The 26,279-nt window shown below is 43.6% G+C and overlaps 1 protein-coding gene across 1 annotated transcript; it reads right to left on the bottom strand.

The window, feature by feature from the left end:
• Positions 1 to 333: 333 nt before the first annotated feature.
• On the bottom strand, positions 334 to 17,827 carry DCT (dopachrome tautomerase). The gene is made up of 8 exons (XM_086482024.1): positions 17,527 to 17,827; positions 9,188 to 9,487; positions 7,617 to 7,717; positions 6,376 to 6,542; positions 4,581 to 4,760; positions 4,340 to 4,475; positions 2,724 to 2,925; positions 334 to 515 (listed from the first exon to the last, which is right to left on the bottom strand). The coding sequence occupies exons 1-8, from the start codon at positions 17,825 to 17,827 to the stop codon at positions 334 to 336; spliced, it is 1,569 nt and encodes a 522-aa protein (XP_086338150.1).
• Positions 17,828 to 26,279: the final 8,452 nt, after the last annotated feature.

Below are 26,279 nucleotides of genomic sequence, written 5' to 3' on the forward strand. Positions count from 1 at the left end.
AACACACTGAGGTGAAAAATTATCTTCGTTATTCAAGTTGTTTTCTTCTATTTAGATTCTTTGCTGTCTTGATCTAAATCTATAGAGGATGACTTACAAGTGTCACACACTCCAGATAATGTTTGGTAATGAGAAAAGTCTGGCCTGTCTTGGGCCTTGCACATATGTACCCAGAGACTTCATATATTACAATTCACAAGGTAGCAAGAAAACCTGAATGAGAACAATGTAGTCAGCTGCCAAAGGAGCGTGTGATAAATCATCAGTTAAGATCTCAGTAAGGCAACCAAGGTCCCTTCCTACAAGAACAGGCAAAGAAACAAAGTGAGGGCACTAGGCCTCTTCCATGTACTTTTTGGGGCTGAAGCTCACATCCATCAGTGGTTCAAAACCTTTTCTCTGTCTTCGGTGCTGGAAAAGTACAAGCAGCAGAACGAGCGTAGCCAAAGCTACAAATGCTGCTCCAATTGTGGAACCCACCATGACAGCCCACGCCTGGGTTTCTTCAAGTGAACCTGGAAATATGAAACATCTGAAGTGAGGATAGACCATAATTTCATTTCTCAAATCACACAGAAGAAAGAAAATACCCCACAGCCTGGTAATTATGATTACTTTTGTGGCTTAGAGACCCACTGGACACACGGGAAGCTGGTAATGCACCGTGTAACCGACACACATACCAGAGTCAGAGATGTTTCCTGCCAGAGAAGTCTACAACTGAATTTAAACCTCAACATTTCATACAAATTAGTGTTGAGAGCCGGAAAAATTAACAGTAACAAGACAAAAATACCATTTGCTTATCTAATTTGCCCAAAATTATGAATGAGTTAAGCAATTCTTTCTATAACGACATTTCAGCGTAGCTGTTTCCAAGCTATTTTTGTCAAGAGAAAACCCTCAAATTTTCCTGTAGACCACAAAGCAGCCTATCATCAAACTTTTAACTGAAAACGCTACTTAGTGTGGTTCTGCCAACCAGCTCTAGATTGCATCCTCTGATTTTGAACCGCTTCTGGGGAACCACTGTCTTCTAAGATAATATTGCCCATTCTTATAATAGCAGTGCTCCACTTGTCTGAATTTTGTGTTTTCATTTATGCTTTCAGAAGCAAAAATTTCCTGCTTTCCCATTCTGAAAAATGCTACATATACCAAGACGGCAATAATTACATATGACTAAATATTCACAAAAAACTCTCAAAAGGACTTAAGGTATTTAGAAGGAAGTTAGACATGGGCTTAAGCAGATAGATGGCTCAGGGAGATGTCACACTGACTATAAAAGCAACTACAGGTTGTGTGCCCCAATCTGCAGTCTCTGTCAACAAAAGAGTTGAGGGCAATCATGACCAAATTCAGTAAGGTCCCAAAATAAATATTTACCACTTTACCATCTTTCAAGTAAGAGCCAGCAATGTATTAAAGTATGTTGATTTCTAACGTGATTACATGAAGTAGAATTAGAAAGTTGTATGTTTAGATAAAAGAGAAGGGTTTGCATGTCAAAACGTTGTTGTCTGAACACAGACCATGCAAACAGGGATAGCTAGCTGCTCCACAGAGAGCTAACAATTTATTTAGGTTGGAGTTGAGAAGCAGCAGAATGACAAGCTGCTTTATTCCTCTCTGGGTACCCCATGCCCAAGGTGGAGCAGCATTTCCAAAGCAGGAGCAGGGACAGTAGTCCAAAGGGAGGAAAACTTAAACTCCATAAAAGGGCAAGTTTGAATTTTCAGGGAAAATTCTGGGTACACCCCTGAGAAAAGCACTGCAGAAGCAGCTAGCCTGCCTCCACAAGTTGGGGCTCCCCTGCATGAATGCAGCCTGAGGACAAGGGTTTCAATCTTTTGCAGTCTATAGACATTTAAAGTCTCCACAGATTAGAACCATGGATATGCGGTAAGCATTTAGAAGAAATTCCTGTCCATATATGTTAGATAAGCACCTACTGCCTTTCAAAGGAATACCAAGGTGGAGAAAGAAACTGCTCAGATTTAATCCTTGGTAAAGCAGCTAAAGCAGGGTTTTCCACGCATTTCTTACACTCATGCCTTTTACAAATACTTGCAACTTGTGTTGCAAATTTTGGGTTTTGTGCATAAACACTTTGCTTTCTTGTTTTTTACCTTTGATTTCTGTCAAAGGTAATTTCAAACTAATAGACAAACTGTAAGGCACATCACACCTACGGACATGGAAAATCTTTAAAATCAGGGTTTTGTAACACAAAACACCCTGGTACATCTCTCCCAGGTATCCAAAGATTAATGGAGTTCATCTCTAATGAGATTCACGGTGCAGCATTATTCAGGGACCTCTGCAAAACAAGTATTTTCTAACCAGACAAGTTTCCTGGCAGAGCGCCTGAGGTCTGACAGGTTAAAGGATCCTGTAACAGGCATAAACAGTGCTGGGAGCAGGAGCCAAAAATCAAAGACTCTTCAACTCCAAGGGAGCACCATCATCCACGCTGGAGCAGTTCAAGTTGATGCGTTTTGCTGCAGAACAAACTAAGCACGTGCAGACTTATAGTTACCACAGCTTACACGGTGAGTTGTAACTACCTGTGTGTGCTACAATACATGATTGCTAGTGAGCAGGTGAATAGACCCATGTATGTTGTGAAAGGTGCCTTACTTTCCCTATGCCTGTGGCGTGGAAAACATGAGCTGACTCATCACTTGGCCTGGAACAGCCTCCACACCTCCGAGACATACCTGGCAGGTCAATGGCATAGGTGTAGCCGAGTTGCTCCGCGGTTTGGAAGAGCTCATCGTTGGTCACAGGAGGGAAAAAAGGGACCATGTTATACAATCTGTTGTGACCAATGGGGGCCAGCTCCTCAGGCCAGGCATTATCAGGGGGGTTAAACCGCTTCATCCACTCGTCAAAGATGGCATCAGTAAAGGAGTGAAGAACCTGCAAATCCAGTCATGGGTATGTACATTTATTAAGCTCTTTCAGAACTCAACAGCATTTAAAACATTGTCACCTAAGGTGGCAGCAGCTTTTGAAAGACAGAGAAGAGGGTAATCTAATTTCGGTGGTATTTAAAGAATGGGAAACCAGGAAAGCTCATGAGAATGGACGAAACTGATCTCCTGCATGGGGCATTTTGCTGTATACGTCTTCATTGCTGCTTGTTCATAACAAACGCTTTCTCCAGACAGTTGAATATCAGCTGGCATGGAATGGGCGGGTCCATCCTCTGAGGTGAGGGCCCACTGAGCTCATTCAGGTGAATGTACCTCTCAAACATATTTTAATCTCTCTCGTCTCTGAACAGGTATGGAAAATTGCAAGAAATTTAATTCCTTCATGCTCATTTTGCGGAGTGCCACCAGCTCCACAGCTCCAGGTACCCATGAATTCCGTCAGGTCTTGTTCAGTCAGTTTATAGATCTATAAAGCACTAATACAGGGAAGTCATTTCAGACAACTATTACAAATGTCTTGGGCAATTCAAATTCATTCTGGATGTACTTATGGTTTTTAATTACAACCGTGGAAAAAACTCAGAAGATAGCCTACAGAAAATAAACTTGTGAATAAAATTACAGCATAGTGAAATGAAGATTTCATTGTGTAAGAAATAAATTCATGTAGGAATTCAGGAATTATTATGGAAATAAGATGGAGAACTACTATGTAAGTGTTTGGACTTAGTTCTCCACAAAAGATTGCAAACTTAAAATAAATGTAAGAAAGAAATTAATTGTATTAGAATTTCTCTATATAATCACTGTGGTTTAATCTAACAAAGAGGAAAAGAAATGGGCGTGAATTTGTCAGGAGAGAAAGATGTGTAAGCAGAGTCAACTGTTGGCTTTTTATTTGCTGCTCATTGCAGTGCAGCGCTGTAGCAATGCGCCAGTGAAATCACATTATTTCTATTTCCCAAGAGACCCCGAAATTAGATGCACTTCCTTTTAGCCTGTGAATTTTGAAACAAAGAAACAAACTACTCAGTCTACTGCTCTAAAATAATTAGCCCCACTTCCAGTTTATCGTATTGCCCTAAAATTGTCTGGTATAAGCTATCAAATTTAGATACCACCTAATGAAAGGATTCAGGGCAACATGACTTGGAATAGTAGCTCTTCTCCCTATAAACTGATCTTATATTATACAAATCACCCTGAGATTTCTTCCCTCTTTATTTGATCATTATGCAGCCTTGGCAGCGTTCAAGAAAAGATGAAAGATTTCTCCTTTTCTATTTAAAGGACTTATTTTTAGGGAATTCACTTTACTGCTGTTCTGCAAATCTCTGGTGAGATAGCTGCCTTTGAGCCACTGCCACTGCCACTCACTCTGGGGGGAAAAGACATACCACAAAGACAGGATCGTTGGCGGCTGCATGAGGGAGAACACTGGTCCCATTCAGGAAAGAGTGAGCCAAATTATGAAGGCTCAGCATCGGCGAGTTAAGGGCTCCACCTGGTTTATCGAAGCCCTCCAGCGCATTCCTGCAGATGGGTAAAAGCAGCATCACGTAATCATATTTTATTGACAAACACACACACAAAGAAAACCCCTGACCCACCTGGCTCTGAAGGAGCCTAAGGACAAACCTGAAACTGAAACTGGAATTGCGGAAAAAGGGTGGGCTGTCGAACTCCTGCAGGGAAAGGCACCTCCTGACGTCCTCCACAGTGGGCAGCTGCTCGGTGGAGCCTCCCGGCGGCCTCCGCTGCAGTGGCCCTTCATCACTCCCGTTACACAGCGTGACCAGGCGGTTGTAGTCATCCAAGCTGAGCGTGAAACAGAAAGAGGCAGGAGGTGGTGATGACTTGTTGACTTTTTATCCTAAAGTACAAAAGAGGCCTTGGCTATACATGTGAGAGAGCATGGGTCAGGGATTGACACCTCCAGGGGCATCTCGGTTCACCTCCAATGGCCTGGGAGCTGAATATATTGCAGGACTGACACTGTGCCATGGTTTTCTGTGGCTCTGTGTCCTTTGTGAACCATCAGTCATTTGGACTGAGAGTTACCAGGTTCACCGTTCACAGAGAGAGGTTGCATTAGAAAAGGCAAGCACAACTCTCTTCACACCTCCTCCCCTCCCGAGGGCTTTAGAAGAACTTTTTGCCAGACAATCTAAAACTTGAATTGACCAACTTTCAATCCTGAGTAAGGACTAGTTTTTTAACTCTTAACAAAAAGGGAAAAAAAAAACAAAACACAGAAAAGTCCCCCTGTGTGGTGGACTGAGAAAAAGCAAGGAATGACAGAAAACAGGATTTCACTTTCCATCCCTCATCCCCTTTAGAAGAATAGCAACTGCAATGCATTACATCTTCTTTCAGGGCCTGGAAGACATCCTGCTGTTGCGGGTGTTGCCCACTAGCTATTGGGGAGCAAGTCCTTTATATCAACAAGAGAAAGAGGAAAGGAGAAGAAGAAAAGCAGTATAACACTTCCGAAAAAATTCTTTTCTATTCAGAAATGACATTTTCAGAAACCCCTGAAGTAAACAAAAGCCCTTCTCTGTTTAACGTTGGCAAGGCAAAAGTTTAGTCACTTCAGTTTTCAAGAAAAAACAATGCTCTATTTAACTTGGAGAAAAAGTAGGGGCAAGATTTAAAGCTGACTGGTGCCTAAAGCTAGAATTTCAAGTAGCTCTTTAGGTACCCAGAGAAACAGACTCTTTTGAAAAGCCCTGAGCTCTCAGTACCACCATCTGACTGACTGCACGCTGCCCCGGAGCTGACAGAAGAATGTTACATGGGTATTGTAACTGGCAGTATCTCATGCCGTAGTGCCCCGATCCTGCATGTGAGTCCGCCATCAAAGCCCTGCTCTCACCCAAATCACTATATGCCTACAGAGAGCTGGCAGCAAGCTCCTGGCTGTCTCTGTGGGTTTTTTCCATGTGAAATCTCATCCACTTCGAAGTCAATCCCCAAACTGCACTAAATTTATCAGGGTTAAGCTCTCATCCAATACAACGGAACAGATTTCTCAGCCTGTCTCTAGCTTTCTATATGCCACAAGAGTTTTCTGTTTCTGCTGCCAAAATCAGTTGTGTGTTTGTTACAGAGAACTGACATGTAGGCATTTCTTCTTTAAGAAGATACTTGCCAATGTGCAAACTCTTCAGACTTCTGGCAGCGTCAAATTGGCCGAATCAACTAAAATCCTGTACTAAAAGAATCACCTTTAAAAAATATACTTCCATAATACCAGGGGGAGAAGTTTACACAGCACCACTTAACACAGACTGACCGTGATTCCCAGTTTTAAAAAAGACATCTTGGCTCTTTTCCCACTGCTCGCTCACATCAAGAGAGCAGCCTGTGCTGTCAATACTGAATGAAAGCAAGGTTTGATCAGTATGCAAGCTTGCCATAGATATTCTCATACCTGTTACAAACTATTTGCCACCGGGAGAACCTGGAGTTCAGGCTGATCAGCCCCGGTGCATCTGGCCGTGATGCTCCGAAGAGCTGGTCTGTGCAGATGTCGCACTCATTTCTACCTATGGCAAAGTTCCAGTAGGGCAGCGCAAAGGAGTCGTTGCCCATCAGTCGCTGTAATGGACAGAAACGCATTAGCAGGGAATCACCTTCAAAGGAAAGAGAAAGAAAGGGACTTCTGCAAGTTATTTCACTGGGTATTCACTGGATATTTCACTGGATATTCTGCTTTTCGTTCTGCATTTCAATTACACGCATTTCGCAGTGCTGCTTCAACTCCTTTCAAAAGATTGAGGCATTAAGTCAGTCCAAGCAAAGACATTGTCACTAGTTTCTCTATGGTTGGCCTGCGCTTCTCTTGGCCTTATTAGGCTTTCTGCCAACTCAAGAGACCAGGAGCAGAGATGAATCGAGCCTTAAGCAACTAAGAAGCTTTCAGAGTGATGTAAGTAGGTAATGGGTAAAATTGTGCATTTGGTTTGCTTTCGTTGCAGAAAGGATAGCCCTAGGGAAGAATCTGAACTTGAATTAACACAGGAATACAGTGCATTTGTTTGTGCTTGCTTGTTAGATACGATTTCATGCAAGCAAGATCCTGCAGCTACTTTGATACCAATGATTTTCATTAAAGATCTGCAAGGTTAAATGGTAAAATACAGTAACATTGCCAATGTAGAAGTAATACAAATAGAAATGAGTCAATGCTTTGGCAACTGATAGTTGGGCTCCTTAACATGTACTTCTTTAAAAGATGTATTGCTAAATCTATGCATGTATTACCTGTACAGCACAGTACATTTAAAGGGGGTAATATTTAAAGTTGCTTTCATTAGGAGGGTATCTTCAGTATCAGCAGAAAATATCTGTTACCAAGTTTTACACATAGGTGTTGCTTTGATTTTATTACTAAATACTGTTCATTCACATCTTCTGTCCTCTATTGTGCAGACGAAGAAAAAAACCTCCATTACAACCTTCATATCATTGTTCAGAGTGAGAAACTGTTCAATCCTGAGTATCTTGAAAGCACTAATTTCACTTTAAACAAAAAAGGATCAGTGAGCAAACACTCCTGGGAGTTCGGGTAAGAATCTGTCCTAGGAAATAGCTTACCCTTGGCCGGCTCAACAAAGTCACATAGCAAACAAGAGAAGCTGCATGAGGAAAGGGAAAGGCTGTTCAGCTAACCTGCAGGTCTCTCTCCAGCAACAGCAAATGGTACCTATGCCAAGTAACAAAGGCAGGTCCTTGATGGGAGAAATCAATATCTCTGAAGGGGCGGCCAGGTCCTATAAAGGGAAGATAAAATAAGCACTTAGGCACAAAATGAGGCTCAAGAGAAAGACACGACCTTCTTCTATTGCCTGGAGTCAAGCTAACGAAAAACCTGCAGCTCTGCACCTTTGGAAAGAGCACACGCATCAGAAGCCACAACACTTAGATGGGACAAGGGAAACAAACACTTCTGTGGATGTTTGCTTCAATGCTTCTCAAAATTTCATGTTCTCCCCAAAGTCAGACATCGTGAAGACTTCTTATCCCTTTAGTGGCTTTTGGTTCTAAGCAGCAGTCTTCTCATCTAAAATCTTAGCTCCTTGCAAATATGTACCGTAATACCTATTCTCTTGCTCACTGGCAGGACTTACACTGTGTATCTACCAAGAGAACCCCAGCATTTTCCACAACCCACTAACTGTAATTCAACATATTCTTTGCCAATTTTCTTCAAATGGTGCTTGTTGTTTCTTGCATTGTGCTCATTATTACACAAGAGAACTAAGACACTCAAAGGCTAGGGGTTTCAAACCACATATGGATTTGTTTATCACTGAAGCAAGCTTCAACCCAGATACGAATTTATCACTGCAGCAGCACTGGAAGTTTCTTCTTTCCCTTTCCACATGGCCATCCTGTCCCATGAAGGACCTTTGCTCTTGCTAGGCCAGAGACTGCTTCCTTCAGCCCTGCAAAATGGAACCATGTCAGAAGGGGACACTGGAGAAAACCTGCTGCAGGGCAGCAGATACCCTCCAGCAAGGAGGTAGAAATGGGCTGTTCAGCTTGCACATTAGGACTGCTGGGTAGAAAAGCCGTGTTGATGCCTCCACCTGCCAGAGCTGGGCTTTGCAGGCTGGCATAGGTACTTCTGTCTCGAAGAGCAATGAGGACTAGAAATCCTGATTTGGGAGAAAGCACGGGGTTAGATAACCAAATCTCTAACCTGGTTTGGTTTTAAAAGCTGTTTGTGGTTAGTCAGGCAAATCCCATACTTAGTGACTTGCTGAAGGCCACAGAAAGCAGTAGCACTCTGGTCCCCAACGTCTCTGCATAGTCTCTGCCTTCACCACCGCAGAGCCCCTTTCCCACTGCTGCTGCATCTACCCTGTCCTGTGGACTAGGAACATCTTTCTGAAGTCAGTCACTGCCTGACCACCCTTCAGTTCACCCAACGGTGGAGCCTGGGAACTGTCTCCCCATCAGACAGAAGGTGCACCAGGAATGTGGCTAGTGTGCTCCAGCTGCCACGGTGGATTCGGTCATGGTGACCAGACTGCAGCAGGTCTGAAGCAGACCTCCTTCAACTTCGGGTGGCCGCTGGCTTCCCACCAACAACTGTTTCACTCCACAGATCTGCTCTCTGGGACCCACTGCTCACTAAAGCAAAGCAGCTGTGTTAAGCATACTTACCTTTGTCCAGCAATAATACTTTTCACCCTTTCCTTTACCTGCAGAGCCCCTTGGATAAGAAAAGCACTAACCTAATAGTGTGTCTCTGACTGAGTAGTAATGAAGCCAAACAAAGTAGTTATAAATACTACAGTTGGCAATTTGCGGTTCCTCGCCGGTGGGACCAAGCAGACTTCTCCAGTGCTGAGTTGCAATTACATAGTCTGGGTGAATGGTTGTCTTTGCACGGTCTAGAGCATCGAAGAACTGCTCTCTCTCCTCTGCTGTCAGGGAGTGGACATCCTTCCTGACAACTGGTGGCTTCCTCACGTTGCAGTCAGGGCCGGTCCAGCCAAACTTGCACTCACCACAGTTATAGCCAGCAAAGTTTCCTGAATCAAGAGTGAAAGAGCAGTCACGATATTATGAATCAGGGAAAACTAAGAGTGAAATGCAGAAGAATTAAGAATTGGTGCTTTCTCCCCAGAGACATCAGTACCTGGAAGGGACAGCAGCTGAGCAGACTGGCAGCTTTGCCAATTGCCTAAACAGAAGGATGTCTCATTTCCCAGAGCCACTGCAGGGCCAAGAATCACACTCAGCCAGTTGGGGAGGTGAAGGACTCAGTAATGGGCGTGATGCCCCAAGGTGCTCAGAGCTCTGCGAAGCCCTCAGGCACGTGAGGAGTCTCACCAAACAGAGGGCTGAGCAATTCAGCCTAAGCATGTGATGAAGTGCTTTGCTCAACTGGCTCTCAAGTACTCCCAGCCTTCCAGGATCAAATACAAAAAAAAGGGTCAGCTCGCACGGATCCTTAAGCACAGAATAAAATCTCCAAACAAAACAGTTCGCTTAAGGACAAACCTTAGGAAAAACTAACATCTGTTAACAATGTATCTGGGACTCAACACAATCCAGGGCAAGCACCAGGGGTGCTGCAGGTCACGCTGTAAGCATTACTAAATGGTGCTGCAATAAGAGCCTGAGAAACACTGCAGTACCATCGTTCCCTGCTGGCATCGTTCCTAAGGCAAGTAATCGAGTCCACACTAGGTTATTAGCTCAGACCCTCTAATTTGGTGGAAGAGCCTAGGAAAGCAGAGCTTGCTTTAAGCATGGCCTCTCACCTGCTGCTGCAGGTTGCCAGCAGCAGCAGAAAGGCCCCGCTGCAGCTTGCTTTGCCTTTGCTGGGGAAGATGGGGCAGCGGGCATTTGCCTCCTGCCCGCATGCAAGCAGGCAGCTGGTGTAGCATCGGTGTAGGACAGTGGGCATTGCTGCTGAGGGAAGAAGAGAGCAGAGGGGCAACCAAGGGTCCTCTGGGATCTCCACTCAACTCTCCAAAATCTGTATTGAGACTCCCTAACCCCACCCTCCCTCCACACCCACGTACACACTCACTCCTCAACAATCATGCCAATCATTTTCCAAAGTGCCACAGAATCTCACTGCTTCCCACACATACTGGTGCTGCTAGACCCAGGACAGGCTTTGGGCTAACACAGATATGAGGAAGTGGCTTATGAAGCGTTCCTGGATGGGCAGACGTCCCTAGGCTGTAGGATTGAGTCTATAAGCAGAACAACAGTTAACACTAAAGTAAGATTTCAGATTGTCAGGGGCTACAGGGCTTATTACCAGTTTCAAAGATCCTCAAGGTTACAAGGGCTGTTACCAAGAAGGCTGTGTGGCTTATGGCTAGCTCTAGGGTAAGAGCTGCTGAGCTCTAAACATTTGTGACAGACTCCTACGAGACCTACCAAGAGTACATGAGGACTTTTAACTGTAGGTTTGGAGAACTTACGGTTACTTTGGAGGCTCTGAGATCTATAGGTTTACATGCTGTCATGAAGCTTCGGACCAGTGCTCACATTAGGGATCACAAGGGTGAAGATTTCAACTAGGTTTTGGATCATGCACAGCCCAATGGCATACCATGAGGGCAGTTTCCAGGTCTATGGCTTACGTTTTGTCCCAGTGCAGGTAGGAACAGCTGGGCTTAGCTACCATGTTCCAGCTAGGACAGAAGGTACCCAAAGCCAGGGGATTGCATTGGTTTAGCGGGATGAAGACATATACCAGAAAAAGCAAGTAGTTTAAGGGTTTATGAAACAAAGAAGATTGCATGGATATGTTATTATAATGAGGGCAGAGATTAAGATGGGGGAGAAGCAACACAGAAGGTTGATTTTATCATGATATCCTGAGAGTCCCATCAGAAGAGCACAATTGCTTCTGTGAATTTGGTGTACTCCACTATCTGTACACTCGCTCATTTTTGATAACTCAGCCTAGCTGTTAGGGCCCATCACATACTTCAGCCCATACTGACCAGATGACAAATATCAGAGTATCTTGCAACATTGCCTAATTAGGCCATGTATACTTCACAAGTTTCACTATGTAGACCATGAACTTCTGGAAAGCAGCTGTTGTCCCCTCACACTCAAAGGTACAATTCAAACCTTTTTAAGAGAAGGTGGGCAAAGCAGGAATTAACCACGAAAAGATCTGTCAACAACCTTTTTTGAGATCGGCAGTCACACTTCCAGTAATTCAAATGATCCATCTACTCACAGCATTGGATATGCATCACATTGAAATAAAGCAGTAACAGAACCAAAGTTAGTGCAGGACCTAACAACTGTCCTGCCTGGTCTTGGTACCAGAACAAGACTCCACCAGTCACTTGTGGAGGCTCTGGTGGTGCCTATTCCTCTCTCAGTGAGAGCCCTTTGAATTTATACACCTCTTCATGCCCAAGATCATTTTATCAGACACTATCCATATTTTAGGTATGCTCTGTGCACCTCCTCAGCCTATGAAAAGAAATTTGCAAAAGCCTGAAATGATGAGTCATCTTCAGGGGAAAAAAAGCTTTTCTCCATCTGGAGTCAGGTGGACCAATGACTCCTCACCTGTTTCCCTTGGGCAGGTGCTATTTATATCCAATTGATGCTCTCCAGGATTTTCTCTCTTAACTGGCTAATCTATGATGCAATCCAAGGGATCCACTCTTTCCACCACTCCACCACTTTTCAATGGGACATGAGCTTTTACTGAGTAAGAAGGGGGACTGCAGTGAAGAAGAGACTGGCAAACAGGATGAGCTGATTTCCAGGCAAAGAGGTATTTTGCACTGCAGTATTTCTGCTGATTGTGTTGAACATTTTTGTAATGTCCTCAGGTCTATTTGGCAATGTTCCCTTGTCAGAAATGCACACAACACCACCACCTCATGAAATCGAAAGTTGCTTTTTGTCATTTTCTTTCAATGGACTCCATGCATCGCAGGACTGTTGCTGTGTAGCAGCTGAAATGGCAAGAAGCTAATGGAGGTCTGTGGGATTTCCCACATTGCAAACAGGAATGACTGCAGTACTCAGACCTAGGTTTTTTATGTCCTACCCAAACCACTTTTTCAGCTTTTGTTTCTAAAGCACTCTACCAGGCCAGCAGTCTGGAAATGATGCATTGCTGTGTTCAGAAAGTTCATTTATTGCCTTGTGGACTTCCCACATGATAGCACTATGAAATGTATGTTCCAGTCTCTTACAACTTAATTTCAATGTCTGCTACACTGGTGATGGTAGACTTCAGTGGTACAGCCCTAAGAGAGGAGGAAAAGTAATCTCATATTATCAGGATATAGCACACAGTAGACATTTTCAGTAAGACAGTGAGACCCTTTAAAGATCCTTTTGAGCACAGGGACCATAGGAACATGCAAAAATTCATGCCTTAGCACTTTTTTGCCTTCACTGACTAACACACAGCAATTCAGTGTACTGCCTCTCTGAGGCTATGCCAGGAACAACAGAGATTATTCTTACTTCTTGGGGTTCCTAGAGAATATAGTGTAGGAGGTCATTCTGCCACACAGAGAGGATATCATGTCATTGATGGGGTCCAGACACTCCCTGCTTGTTCCACTGCTTTCAGGAACAACCATTGTACTGCTGCTGGGCAAAAAAAAAAAAAAAAAAAAAAATCATCTGGGGAGTCTTCCCCAGTAGCCCTTTTGTCTGGAGATGGGATCACATGCCTTGGGAGCTGTCTTCTTCCATGCCTAATCTCATCATCATTAATGGTGCTCTTTCCCTGTCAAGTTGAGTGGATCTGGCAGTTTCTGTAGTCCTGCTACTTCTCCCAGTGGGTCAGTCCATGGCATGACACTGAGAAAAATACACTTCTTGTGACACAACACTTGGTATGTGTTAATACACATCTACTGGTGTATGCTAACACCAGTTACCACATACCACTGTAGTTGCTTCTCAACCCCAGTGACTGCCTGAGCTCACAGACAGGGATTTTTCTACCTCTGAGCACTCATAGTATGTGGCTGGCTTTCAGACACTGAGAGTAACACAAATTAATATCTCCATCAACTTGGTGTCTTTTCTTCAGTAAAAAGTAAAAATCCAACACTCATCTTCTGCTTTGTTTTATTGTACCAATATGAAATCTGAGCAGCTGCCATGCCTCTTCCTTCCACAGAGACCAGCTTAATACACATCACTTATCAGATGGGGAGAAAGGACTCCTTTTTCAGACTTCCTTAGCCATTGTGTTAAAACAGGAGCTACATTAGATTTGAAACACCAACATACTACAGTGATCAGGATTGCTACCGTGTCAGACAAATGATTAGCTCTTCTGCCTCTTCTAGTTCTTCATTTGGACATACTGTTAGGCTGTAGGATGTGGAAGATCTGTACCTAACAGGGCATTAAGGTATGGCTGTAATTTAGTATTATCCCACAGCCACATTGCCCTACAATAAGTAAATGAAGTGCATTTTATAACTACTTCAAAACCTCATTTTTACCTAATGGGAGGGCCATCATATCAGCTACATGGCTTAACTGGCAATTTGCTTACAGCTAAACAATAGAACTTAAACCTTCTGTCCCCAACTTCATTATATACTGCACAAGAATGTGAAAAGATTTTTTTCCTCAGAAAACTTCTAAGGAGGAAAAAAAAAAAAAAAAAAAAAGAATACTGTTCAGCATATGTCCACATGTCAACCTTACAAAGTGGCAGGAAAAAAATGAATGATAATTATGTCTAACTCCTCAGTGAACTCAAACATTGTTTAATCACTGTCAAAATCTGTACTAGCAACCACATGACTGACTGCAGTGGGTTTTTTTCACAATAATCTTCTGTACTGAGTTTTTAAAAGGCTAAACCAGATCTGCATTTAGTTAAGTCTTCTAAAACAGTATTCTTCTAAACTAAATTTAACTATTCCACTGAAATACTGCTTTGTTGTGTAATTACACCAAAAAAAAAAAAAAACAACCAAGTGTCAATTTTCAGGGTTACACTAGTGCATCCAACATTTTGTCTAATTCAACATGTGCACCTTATTGAAAAACAAATTACCATATTCCCCTTCATATAGTACTGCATGCTGTCAGGAACTGTCATCAGATCATTTCAGTTTAAGAATTTCTATAAACTGAATTAATTTCAGGTGCACCCAAGCCAATTGTAGAAGACATACAATGGATTCAAAACTGAAATTAGACAGGAACTAAAAATTCCTTGCTGCCACCAACACATTGAGTGAAACGTGCAGCGAGCAGCATCTTGACAACAGATTTAAAATTGTATTTTTGACCGTGGATCTTTGTATAAAAAGTGGGAAGTAAAGCTGGATCTTTCTGTTGTACTAATCTTATTCTGTTATACTTGTCTCCAGTTAAAGACAGACTAATGCATATTATCAGCTAAAGCCTAGAAATGGAAATGTAGGGGTTTTTAATTCTCCTTAGAAAATTTACACTAATTTGAGAAAAAAATTTAAAATAATCTGACTGCACAATAACCACTCATCAATATTTGGTTGTCTTTGGGATTTTCTTCCTTTTTTTTTTTCCCTGTCAACCCCAGAAATATTCAGCAGCCAGACCCGGATGGATATGATTTTAAGACATTTTTCCTCAGTGAACGGCTATAACAAATGGCCAAATTTTCAGAGTTCCTTTTATCCTTTGCTATTAAGTTTTTAGCAGAAAGCTCAAATGGATTAACTTATTGCAAGAACTCCAGAACCCGCCTCTGGAAAATCCTCCACACAGCTCCTCCAGGTTTCCAGCCATACAGCCATCAGCTCTGTGACCCATTTAAATGGCACTATCTAAACAAATACAATCAGCTACACGGCAGTTGGAGTTCCCATAGCTTACCGTTTACACCATGTCTAAACTATAAATTAAACAGTGTTCAGACAGCACCGGAGCACAACCATTTATATTATTAAAGCACTAGAAATAGCCTTGGCATTGGTTGGAGTTTGCACAAGCCAGGAACCATTTCAAATAGGCAGTTTGCACATAACATTTATTTGGAAAGTAAGATACCTTGACAGTAGAGGTGTGCACTGTTCCACATCCCTTTGAATAAGCATGTTTAATTAATGTTACCTACCATAAGTACCATAGCCCTCGATGCCTAATAAAGACCACACATCACACCACTTAAAACTCTGGTATGCAGACAGTCAACCAGTGTATAAAACAGAGTGGAAAGAAAAATACAACAAAATACTGATAGACACAGACACACAATCACCGGCATTGTAAAAGCATCCAATCTAATTCAAATCCCACGCAGTTGTGAACTTCTTAGTGTTCTCCTAGAAATGCCTTTGCATGCAGCATCAAGCAGAGTGGAGCTCAGGAAACCTTTCTGAAAATCATCGTTAAGCATGCCTTCCACCTTAACGTTTTATCACTGGTATATTTAGACAATAAGGACTGCAAGGAGAAAGAGGAATACAAGTGAAATAAAAATGCAGCAAGGGAAATCACATTTAAAGAGCAGAGGAGAGCAGACAGCTCAGCAGAAGGAAGGCTGAATGAAAGGACACTACACTCTGGTCACATAACTTAGGACCCAGCCCTGCAAATATCAAATACCAGTGCCTACCTCTACTTGGAAAAGCAAATTAATGTCTGCCTATGCAGACCATGTCTGACTACACCACTTTTCAATTTACTCCCAGGTTTTGATGCCCAAATTACTTAGACTGCATAAATATTGGTGTATGCCCATGTGCTTCATGCTCTTCTGACTCAGGGTCTGTGCTTTTATGTGACACCTGACTTTAGTTTTGGAGGTATGTTAGAACCCTTAAAATGAAAAAGCCCCTACATCCAATTTTTTTGTAAAATGTCTGGAAAAGTACTTCCACAAAAGTGTTTGAAGTCTAGTCAAATGAGGAGATAAAAACCGATTTATACTCTAAAGGCTGTTGTTACTATTTTCAGGAGCTTCAGTGATGCCATGTATCCGTTTAAGTCATCTGCCACTACCTCTCTGCTTTCAAGTAGTAACAGCATTGCAAAACTCATGGGCTGAAATTTTCTGCAATGCTTCTTTCTCAGAGTGATCCGGGCTTTCTTGGTAGTAAGAGCCAAGCTGTATTTTAGACAAAACAGTTGAGCTAGTTCTAAGAATCAGGCTGAAGGAAAGCAGGCTATTCTTCCCATGTTAGAAAATTCAAATAACTTTACATTTCCAACAAGAAACCCCAGGTTGCATCTGAAATCTGGCTAGCAGGTGACTTCAGCGCTTGAGACGTTCCTTTTGCCTGACTCCTGGTATCATCTCCTTCCAGCCCTGCAAAGCAATGTGGGCTGAGGGCTGCAGTTCCTGCTCATTTCAACCCTCTTTCAACCAGGGCTGCTACTGAAAAAGGGTTTTGTTGCCTTATCCTGCCCTGACCTCACCTTCCTACTCTCTCCCTCCTGCCAGCACCGGTGAACTGGTCTTATTAAAACCTGTTCCTTTTGGCTGGGTTAGCCTGCAAGCACATCTCGTCCCTGATCCATTTCATCTTCAGCATGTGAACACAGAATCCCATGTAAAGTCACAGCTGGGAAGGAGCAGCTGGACATGAAGAGAAAAGGACAAGATGGCCTTTTCGGTTGTTGTACAGACCTATCTTGGATCGAAGCCAGTTGTAGACTTAGTTAACAACCCTGGGAAACACCCTGGCCAAACATCCACACATTTTCAGTGCACAGGGGTACATTGTGCTGCAAAGTACTACTCCAAAAGGAATAAATCTCTGATCAATGCAAACAGATCCAGGTTCACTGTGCCACGATTAGCAGTGACAGAGGTTTGAACACAGTACTGAAATGTCCAAAACCCTGCGGAGAAAAACAATGGATGGCTACAAAGACAACTCCAGGGGCAAAGAGGAAAACCCATAAGCTTGCATGAGAGAAACTTCTTTGAGCCCGTTGCTCTGAGAAAGTGCTGATAGCATTCATGAACATAATAGTATTTTTAGGAAACTGATAATATTTGAAGCTTTCTTGATGCCTTATGCCATCAGGGATGTTTCTGGCCTTCAGAGCAAGGTTAGCTGACCCATCCATCCCTGTCTCCTCACCCCAGCACCCCACTCACCTGTGCACCGACAGCTTTGGTTGAAGAACTTGAGAGGCCACCGTTCCCGGTCATCCACATTTCGAAGGGTGTAGGGGCCACTCCAGGGCTGAGTGTCTGTCTGCACCTCCTGACACCGTCCCCTGCCCTGCAGGGACCCGCAGACATTGCCTGGCTCCATCCCCAAGACCGGGCAGCAGCGCTTCAAGCGAAGGGCATCCACCGTCATGCAGGCACGGGGGAACTGCGCCTGCGCCCCAGGGGGACAGCAGCAGCTCAGGTAGCCCAGCCCAGCCCAGAAAAGCCACCTCAGGGCAACCATTACGGCTGGGTGCAGGTTCTGCCTCTCTGCTGGACCTGAGGGAGTGGAGCAGGGAGATCCCTGCCGTGGGACAACCTGGCCTTGCTGCAGCTCCATGCCCCAGCCAACCAGGATAATCCCTCTCACTGCTGAGATGCTGGTGTTGGGTGTTTGTTTAATCCCAGTCTCTAATTGCCTTGAATGCGGTTCAAAAGACAAGAGCTTTGGCTCTGTGGGGCCTGCCCAGCAGCCACGGCTTTGAGCAGGGTTTATATAGAGGTTGGGAGAAGCCCTCATTAGAGGGATTAGCACAGCATAAATCCTCGTGTTTTGCACATGACATCAAGGGCAGAAAAGACGCCAGCATGAGAGCAAGTTCTGCAGGCTCTGGCAGCTTGTCAGGAGGGTGAATGCCTTGGATTACTTCTCCAGGCCTTTCATGAGCTTTGAGAAATTGATGGTCTCATTTTAGCTGAGGTAGCTGGAGAAAGGTTTATTCTTATAACCAAAACCCTGTAAACAGATGATAAATAGAAGAGGAAATGCCTTCTCTTTTCAGTTCATTCACTGCAGGATAATACTTTCCACTAAAGCAGTAGCAGTAGAAAATGAACTGAAAGTGCAGAGGATATAGGTGCATCATTAACAAAAATTAATAAACCTGTAACAGTTTGAGAAGGACACTGCACCTGCTGACTGCAGAACTCCAGTGCTTGTACTGTAAACATCTGAGTGGCAAGTGGAGAAGGGATCCCTTCTTAATAGCCTTTTTGCACGCAAAATAAATTATTTAATTGTTTTTAAAGGGTGAGTGGTCCTTGTTTGCTCTCTAATCCTTTCCCCATCATTACACCAGAGGTTGTTTCAGGGCTGGTCTGGCTGCCAGACTTTCAGAACTGTCACAGCTGAGCATTTATTGCCTACCTGGCAGGAGACAGTCTGTAAGATCAATACACGCAGACAAGTGGTTTTGTTCAGGACATCGACAAAAATTGCTCTAAAAAGCTGCTAGCATGCAGCAGTTCTTGCCCACAATGCAACTCCTATGTGCTAGAGGAATAAAATTAATAAATCAAAATAAAGTACTGAGAAGTCATGAGAGGAGTCTGAAGCAATAGCTATTAGTTCAGCTCCACCATACTGAATAAAAACTGGCAGCTCCCTCTGCCTCACTGAAAGCTTTCTCTGCCTCCCCACTCCACACCTCTATTGTTTAGCCATTTTGTAAGTACGTATAATGAAAACAGCTGTGCTTGTGTGTGTGCTATTCAGTATTTCCATGGATCTTCAACCACCCCATTCTGGCGCCAGAAGACTATTATCTATGCAGCAAACCTATTGCCACCATGCAGCTAAAGAGTTCATCCACACTGCAGACGCTGTCATCAGCACTTTCATGTTCTCTGATCTTTATATAAAAAAAAATCATTATTCGCCAGGCAAACTAAAATATCATTCTACCTCATTTATGGAAGCACAAATCCAATTAGCAATGCCATGTAGTCCGAAATGGGTTCCAACTCATCTTCCTCAGGATTCAGTTTATCTGGAACTCGCTTTTGCCTGCTGCTCTCAACATGACATGTGAAAAAGACTGAAAGTAAGACTAGTTTCTGGAAAAATACTCTGAAGAAGCTCAGGAGTTATAAATGCAAACACTAACTCAAAAACACTCTGAATAACGCACCTCACTACTACTTAGCACCTGCACACACCTCTCTGGTGTGGGAAAGATCAGTCTTTGAATCTAGGTTAGACAATGTCTTGAATCAAAGTTACCAACATACCATCTGAAAGCAATTAAAGTGAACACACATTTATCAGCATCACCAAAAAAAAAAAAAAAAAATCAAAAAATATGGGTAGGATTCAGCTAGCTGATTAAACCCCTGAACTGAGGTGTTTATATGTAAAATATGTGTCCAAGCAGCCACCATAATCAAAGCTGGCTCAGTTCAGACACTCAGAGGAAGGTAGCCACTGCCATTTGAGAGCCTGTATGAGACAGAAGGAGTAAGCACAGAGAAATGGGAGGTGCTGAGGCAGACAAGGCAAGGTAAGCAAGGAAAAGTGCTTCTAATGTAGTACACAGAAAGGGGAAATCCGTCATTTTCAGAGGAGTTAAGAGTGTGGAGGAAAGGAATAGCGGACAGATGATAACATGGAGATTACTTAGTGAGCAGGGGAAAGAAAACTGAGTAGAAGAGTGGCACATACGTAGCTTTTATTATGATTACTTCCCTCCATCACAACTACATGATTTTACAAAACTGCGAGTATGATACAGCTTCCAGTACTAGTACAGATGTAGCACTAGCTTCTGGTCCTCAGTAATGCACCAGCATTTTAGGAGTGCCCTCCCTAGCCAGGGGGGAGCACATAGGTGGGCAGAAAAAGGACAGACAGATTCCATACCCTGGTGTCACTGTGTTGCTGGCTGTTGCAGGCCTGCCGGCACCAGCAGCCACATGCTGCTGTGTGACACACCATTTTACAAAAAGACAGTTGTCTTTCAATTAGCTATTGGGAAAACAGCAGGCACTGTCCGTTCCTTGGTGTCTCACTGTTGAGAAGTTCTCGCAGTTCCCCCACGACTACTGTGCTTAAACAAAGGAGCCATTGTTAGGGCTGCACAGTATCAGCACTATAGTGGTTTATAAAACAGCATGCTGAATGATTTTTTATTTACTACGGGGTGTTACTATCTCTTGAAAAATGACTAGTGCTGTGTGTTGGCACTACTGCCCAGAACCGCTTGCCTGCAGCTATCAGAAGACTTTTCAGGCAGCGAATCTGAGCACATGAGCAGTGGCCAAAGCCCTCTTGATCCAAACTGTGACCATGCTGCCTTTTCCACACATCTGAGCTACTAGGTTAGGCTACCATGCCTGAAGCTGTGTTAAATTTATTAGTTAAAATACTTAGGCTTTACACTGAAAGTACAGGAAACCAGTATTTCAGCTACCTTGCAGATGGGATTTGTGCCCAGGTTCGCTCCCAACGGCAAACTTCTCAGTCTATTGACAAAGGGTGGAAAAGAAATATATCCATACAGATGCAGACACATTTTTGAGATTAATAAGTTCACTTTTTTTTTTTTTGCAAGAGAGGGAATAAAGAAAAAGAATACTCAAAGGTACAGGCGAAGAAATCACTAAACAGCTCACACGAGTAATACAGAATTCCTGAGCAATAAGCAGGCAGTGTGTTCACATTTTTTTTACTCAATGACAGTATTGTTTCTCAGGCTCCTTCTACTGTACTCAAGCACAGATTAGCATCAAGCCAGAAAAGTATTAAGCCTTTGGAATTTTGGAAAGAATTTTGGCCAAAATACAACATTCTACATATAAATTTATGTGGAAATCAATATATCAATAAACCACATGAAAATTCATAATGACAGGTGATAACTCTGGAGATAACCAGAAGATAATTCTATCAGAAAAACTGCAGACAAATAAAACATCAAGGTCAAAGTGGAAAGAAAAGAGACATGAGAAGCAACACCCAAGTAGGGGCTCCACAGACAAAAGAACTTTCAAATGCGGAAAAAAATACAGAAAAGAAAGACACCATATGATAAGAAGCAAACTCACTGAGTCATGTGAATCCATCGTATCTCAAGCTGAGCACCCAAAAGTGATGAGCACTTCTGGAAGTTTTTGCCATTGTGAATATTCTTCTTTTTCTTTTCTTTGAAGAAAATACTACACCTCTGATTCTTTGTTCTGCCAAACCACCTTTACATCAGCTTAGGGGTCATAAACCTCACCCAAGAAAGAACTGATTCTACTTCTGTTGAGCAAAATTTCAAAGCTGGACAAAAAGGACTTAGCAAGAAACTCAAATTATAATACCTCAGTACATTTTGCACTGCTCCAAAGACCCTGTAATATAACTTTATCTTACACACGACATGAAACTGGCCATAATAAGAATGTTTTGAATGGACATGAACCCATGCTAATCTTTACCCAAAGCTTACATCAAATCCACCTTTTTGTTCCTATTTTAAGTGACAGATAAATATTTTGGCTGCTGATTTTAGTTGTTGTGAATTAATGTGCTCCAGATCCCATAGAGTAAGAAGCATGTTGTAAACCACGTTTTTCCAACACTGCCGCCATGAATGTATACTTATGAGAGTCTCTTATTGGAAAATGCATGAAGCAAAGCTATTCTCATACAAGGTGGAAGCCAATTCAAGACTAAGATACATTCATTATGCATCTACCATGTATGCATCTATCTAGGAGCTACATGTCTTCTCATTATGGCAAACAGACATCTCAATCTTTATAGTCAATGGAGCATAAAGATTAACTCACCTGGAAGAGAGATCTCAAAGACATAAATTTCCTAGGAGGTTCAGGAAACCTAGAATACACTAGACGGCAAGTGGAAGACAGAAGTATTAAGTGCCCCAGTAGAAATAAAGATTTCAGTGTGAGATTATGCATTCCTAGACACCAAGGACCACGCAAGTAAGCCATTTGGCTCCACAGCGAGCCATTTTAAGTGACCTGACAAAAGAAAAACCTTGCACCTAAAAAAAAAGCTCCCCAAATACTAAAAACAGTCACCAAACAGAAATCCACATGAAGAAACGCTTCCCTACATCTGTCGACCTTGCTTTTATTTGACTCTCTCGAGTTACCCAAGTGCAACCAGATCTACACAAAATCTTGTAAGTCATTAGATCTGGAGAAAAACAACCCAACACTTGCAGAAACAATCTTTGTTCTCTTAGGCTGACATCTCAAAGCAGTACATCTCAAAAAAAGTTTCTCTAATATTTCAAAATCTTCAATAAATTGCAATAAGGGATGACCTAAGAAGAAAAGAGTAGTTGCCACTCTGTTCCTTCATTTGTTCATCCACTATCCATATAGGTTTCTTTATGCTTGCACGATTATCTTTCATTTCTAGTAAGTGTGATGATAATTCCTCAAAATTTGGCATCCTTTTGCTTAGGCCTTCTGATTCCTATCTCTACACTGGAATTTTCTTCCTTTTTACTTTGCTACTTACCCGCTCATCTCTCCCACCCTTCTCAAGAGTAGACACACTTGAATCTTTTCTCTCTTCTTTCTCCTCCCACGCCATTCTGCTTTTTCCTTTTTACACAGGCTCTTATTCACTCATGTCTTCCGTCCTCCTTCCTCCAAGGCAGACCACTGCCCTTTCACCACCTTACGCTTTGTCTTCCTGTGTGTATCTGGGAGAATGAGGCCAAAGTCCAGGCATGCAGAGCAGCTCTAGAGATCTCAGAATCTTGTCCTTGCACAAAATCCCTCTTCATTTGGACAGTCTCATCAGATCCTGCCTTCACATATTTATGTTATTTATCCAGTTCCTTTCTAATTTGTGGATGATTTTCCTGAAAACTAATTTACGTGCTACAACATACTCACTTTGTTATAACAGAAGAGAAACTCAGAGAAGAGTAATCTGGTCAGGTCTCACAGAAAATACACAAGACTGCAGCCAGGAATGCAACATGAGTTACAGTTTCACAGTTTGATGAGTTTTGTTTCCTTCACTGCCACAAGGCCGCTGTGCTCATACCCCATCAATCTGGACACTGGATTACTTGAGCTTTCCTTGTGTTGCCAATTCCACTCATCAGTCTTTCCACGGCTCTACCTGCAGTCTTCCTCGTGACAGAGGACGAAATCTATCTCACCTGATGTTAGACATGTATTGACTACAGGTCACGTAGGACTTCCTTTATAGGATCCTCTCTTAATGGAGAGAAATAGATGTCTGTACGGTGCAATTCACTTGGCCTGTTTTCTGTACCCACATTAGGAGGGGATGAACTGCATTGCACAAAGGCCTAACCTTCTCAGTTTACTTATTTTAAGGGGAGCCCAGGGTTCAGTGGTAGGTATTCAATACACATGAGAGGTTTACATTTAGACCCATGAATCCCACCTGGATTCCTCACCGATTCCTCACCAGGCCTTGTGGTCCAGCTGAGCTTACCCCCCACAAGTCTGGAGATGACTACAAAAGGGGGAAATTCTCATTACTCAAAACCATTCACTTACAAAGCGCCAAATTTGATGGCACTTGGCTTCTCACCTCTCCAGGGACACACACTAGCTGAAGCACGTACTATATACAAGTTGGTTGGGAAGGTCCTAAAAGCCACACACTGCTTTAATATAGCAGACGCCTTTGTCAACTCTGCTAGATCTCTCCACAGACTTAAATAAACATTATCTAGAAATTGCTGACCAATTTTTTACACTTTTGAGTCAGGTATTGCTTTAGAGTAGTTTCATTCATTTCTGTCAGAGATAATGAATGAGCACTTACATTTTCTTTAAGATCTTTCTTCCATCTTATTCCCTCATTTAACATGTCTGAGAAACCTCTTCAGAGATCATGAAGTATCATTATGTGGCTAATGAGACTCAGTACCGCGTCACTTTCTACCTAAACAAGCATACTTTTTCCAGTGTCCATAATACGTAGGAAGATGGATAAAAGCTTAAGCTACTTACAGTTTAGATGAATACAGTCCTGACTGGCAGATGAAACCATCCTGAGTAAGCAGCACCACTTATCTCAGCATCTTCAGCTTGCAAAGGATGTGTAAATAACGTCAGAGATCTGCCACTTGAGACCTTCCTCTATATCTGCCTCTGCACCACTGCTGTGGTGACCACCTGCCAAAAAGCTATCCAAAGACAACTTCATGTCCAGAGTTATTTCATCAGCTTCTAGCCTGGGCTAACTATAAAGGCAGTCATAGAATATAAAGTATGATTCACTTAAGGAACCCAGACACCTGGAAGCTAAGAGAGCTAAATCTCAGTTACCCTGTGGGTCCCCAATAGTCTATGAAAGGAAAGAAGCACCTCCACAGGACAACTCATCCCATTCTCAGACAGGCATCTTGGCAAGGTCAGATGAACTCTCTTTGTCCTAACTTCTCTGCCTTGACGTTAAAAGGAGCTGAGGGTGACTACTTAGAACTTAGACAGACACTGATCTTTTAAATGTCAGAAGTGAAGTGAGGTGAATGTCACTCTAAAAAGCTGTAGTAGGAGAGTAGATAGTGATGGTGTGTGGTCAGACCTTAAAAGCTGTTTCAGGGCCACCTCCTGGCCCCTCAGCTGAGTGGCATCAGCTGGCTGGTGTCTGCACTTCATGGGGCTGCTCCCTCCTTAGCAAAGGTATCTTGGAAAGAGTTGCTTATCAGTGTGCTAGTGCACAAGCCAAGCAAAGGTCCAATGTCCAAGCTTGTTCCATGACCCTCTTTTATTCTGCACAGTCATTCTTTCTTTTGTCTCACTGATTACACATCTGCAGGAAATTAACATCTTCCTAATTAATTCCTAAAGCACCATTAAAGTCTTCGATGAATAATTAAAAGATTTTTTAAAAAAAGTAAAAGCATTTATTTCTGATGTCACATTGTCGTGGTTTGAGCCTACCTAGCTGGCTCCAAAAGCACCCTGCAGCCACTCACTCACCCCTACCCCGTTCCCTGAGGGATAAGGGAGAAGGAAATACAACCAAAAAGGCTGCAGGGTCGAGACAAAGGACAGGGAGGGCTCACTCACCACTTATGGTCACGGGCAAAAGACAGACTCGACTTCGGGGGAACACACATTTAATACAAAACAACGACCACCATCAAGGAGAATGAGAGATACAACCAGGTCTTAAATGCAACACACCTTCCCCCCACCCCTCCGGTCTTCCCGGGCTCAGCTCTGCTCCCTCTTCCCCCCCAGCAGCGCAGGGGGCAGGGAATGGGGGTTACAGTCCGTCCGGCACAAGGTGTCTCCGCTGCTCCTTCCCCCTCAGGGAGAGGGGCCCTCGCAGCCCTCCCCTGCCCCACCGCGGGGTCCCCCTCCCGGCAGACAGCCCTCCACCCACTGCCCCAACGGGCGTCCTTCCCGCGGGGCCGCAGCTCCCCAGAACCCCCCAGCGCGGGTCCCTCCCGGGGCTGCCGCCCTCCCCCCGACGGGCGGCTCCAGCGCGGGCTGCCTCGGAGTCGCGGCTGCTCCGGGCCCGGTCCCTGCTCCTCCGGCCCGGGGCCCTCCGCAGGCTGCAGGCCAACCTCTGGGCCACCGCTGGGCTCCAGGGGCTGCAGGGGCTCAGCCGCCACCCCAGCGTGGGCCGCAGGGGAACCTCTGCTTCGGCACAGCTGCCCCTCTCCTTCCTCACTGACCTGGGTGTCCGCAGGGTTGTCATTCTCCCACCCCCCTTCGCTCACCAACCCAAACAGAATAAAGAGACTCAATCAACCCCTTCTTTCACTCTTAAATAGTTATTCGCAGAGGCGCCATTGGCCTGGCCTTGCCCAGAGGCGGGTCCGAAATTGGAGCCAGGGGAGCGTCTCGAAGCCTCTTACAGGAGCCACCTCTGTAGCCCCCTCCCCCACTACCAGAACCCCACCAGACACCAAATCACCACACATATGCACAAAAATACAGTGAGAAGTCACAAG

The sequence above is a fragment of the Leptosomus discolor genome, chromosome 1 (assembly GCF_034619465.1).
Source record: "Leptosomus discolor isolate bLepDis1 chromosome 1, bLepDis1.hap2, whole genome shotgun sequence".
Lineage (NCBI taxonomy): Eukaryota > Metazoa > Chordata > Aves > Leptosomiformes > Leptosomidae > Leptosomus > Leptosomus discolor.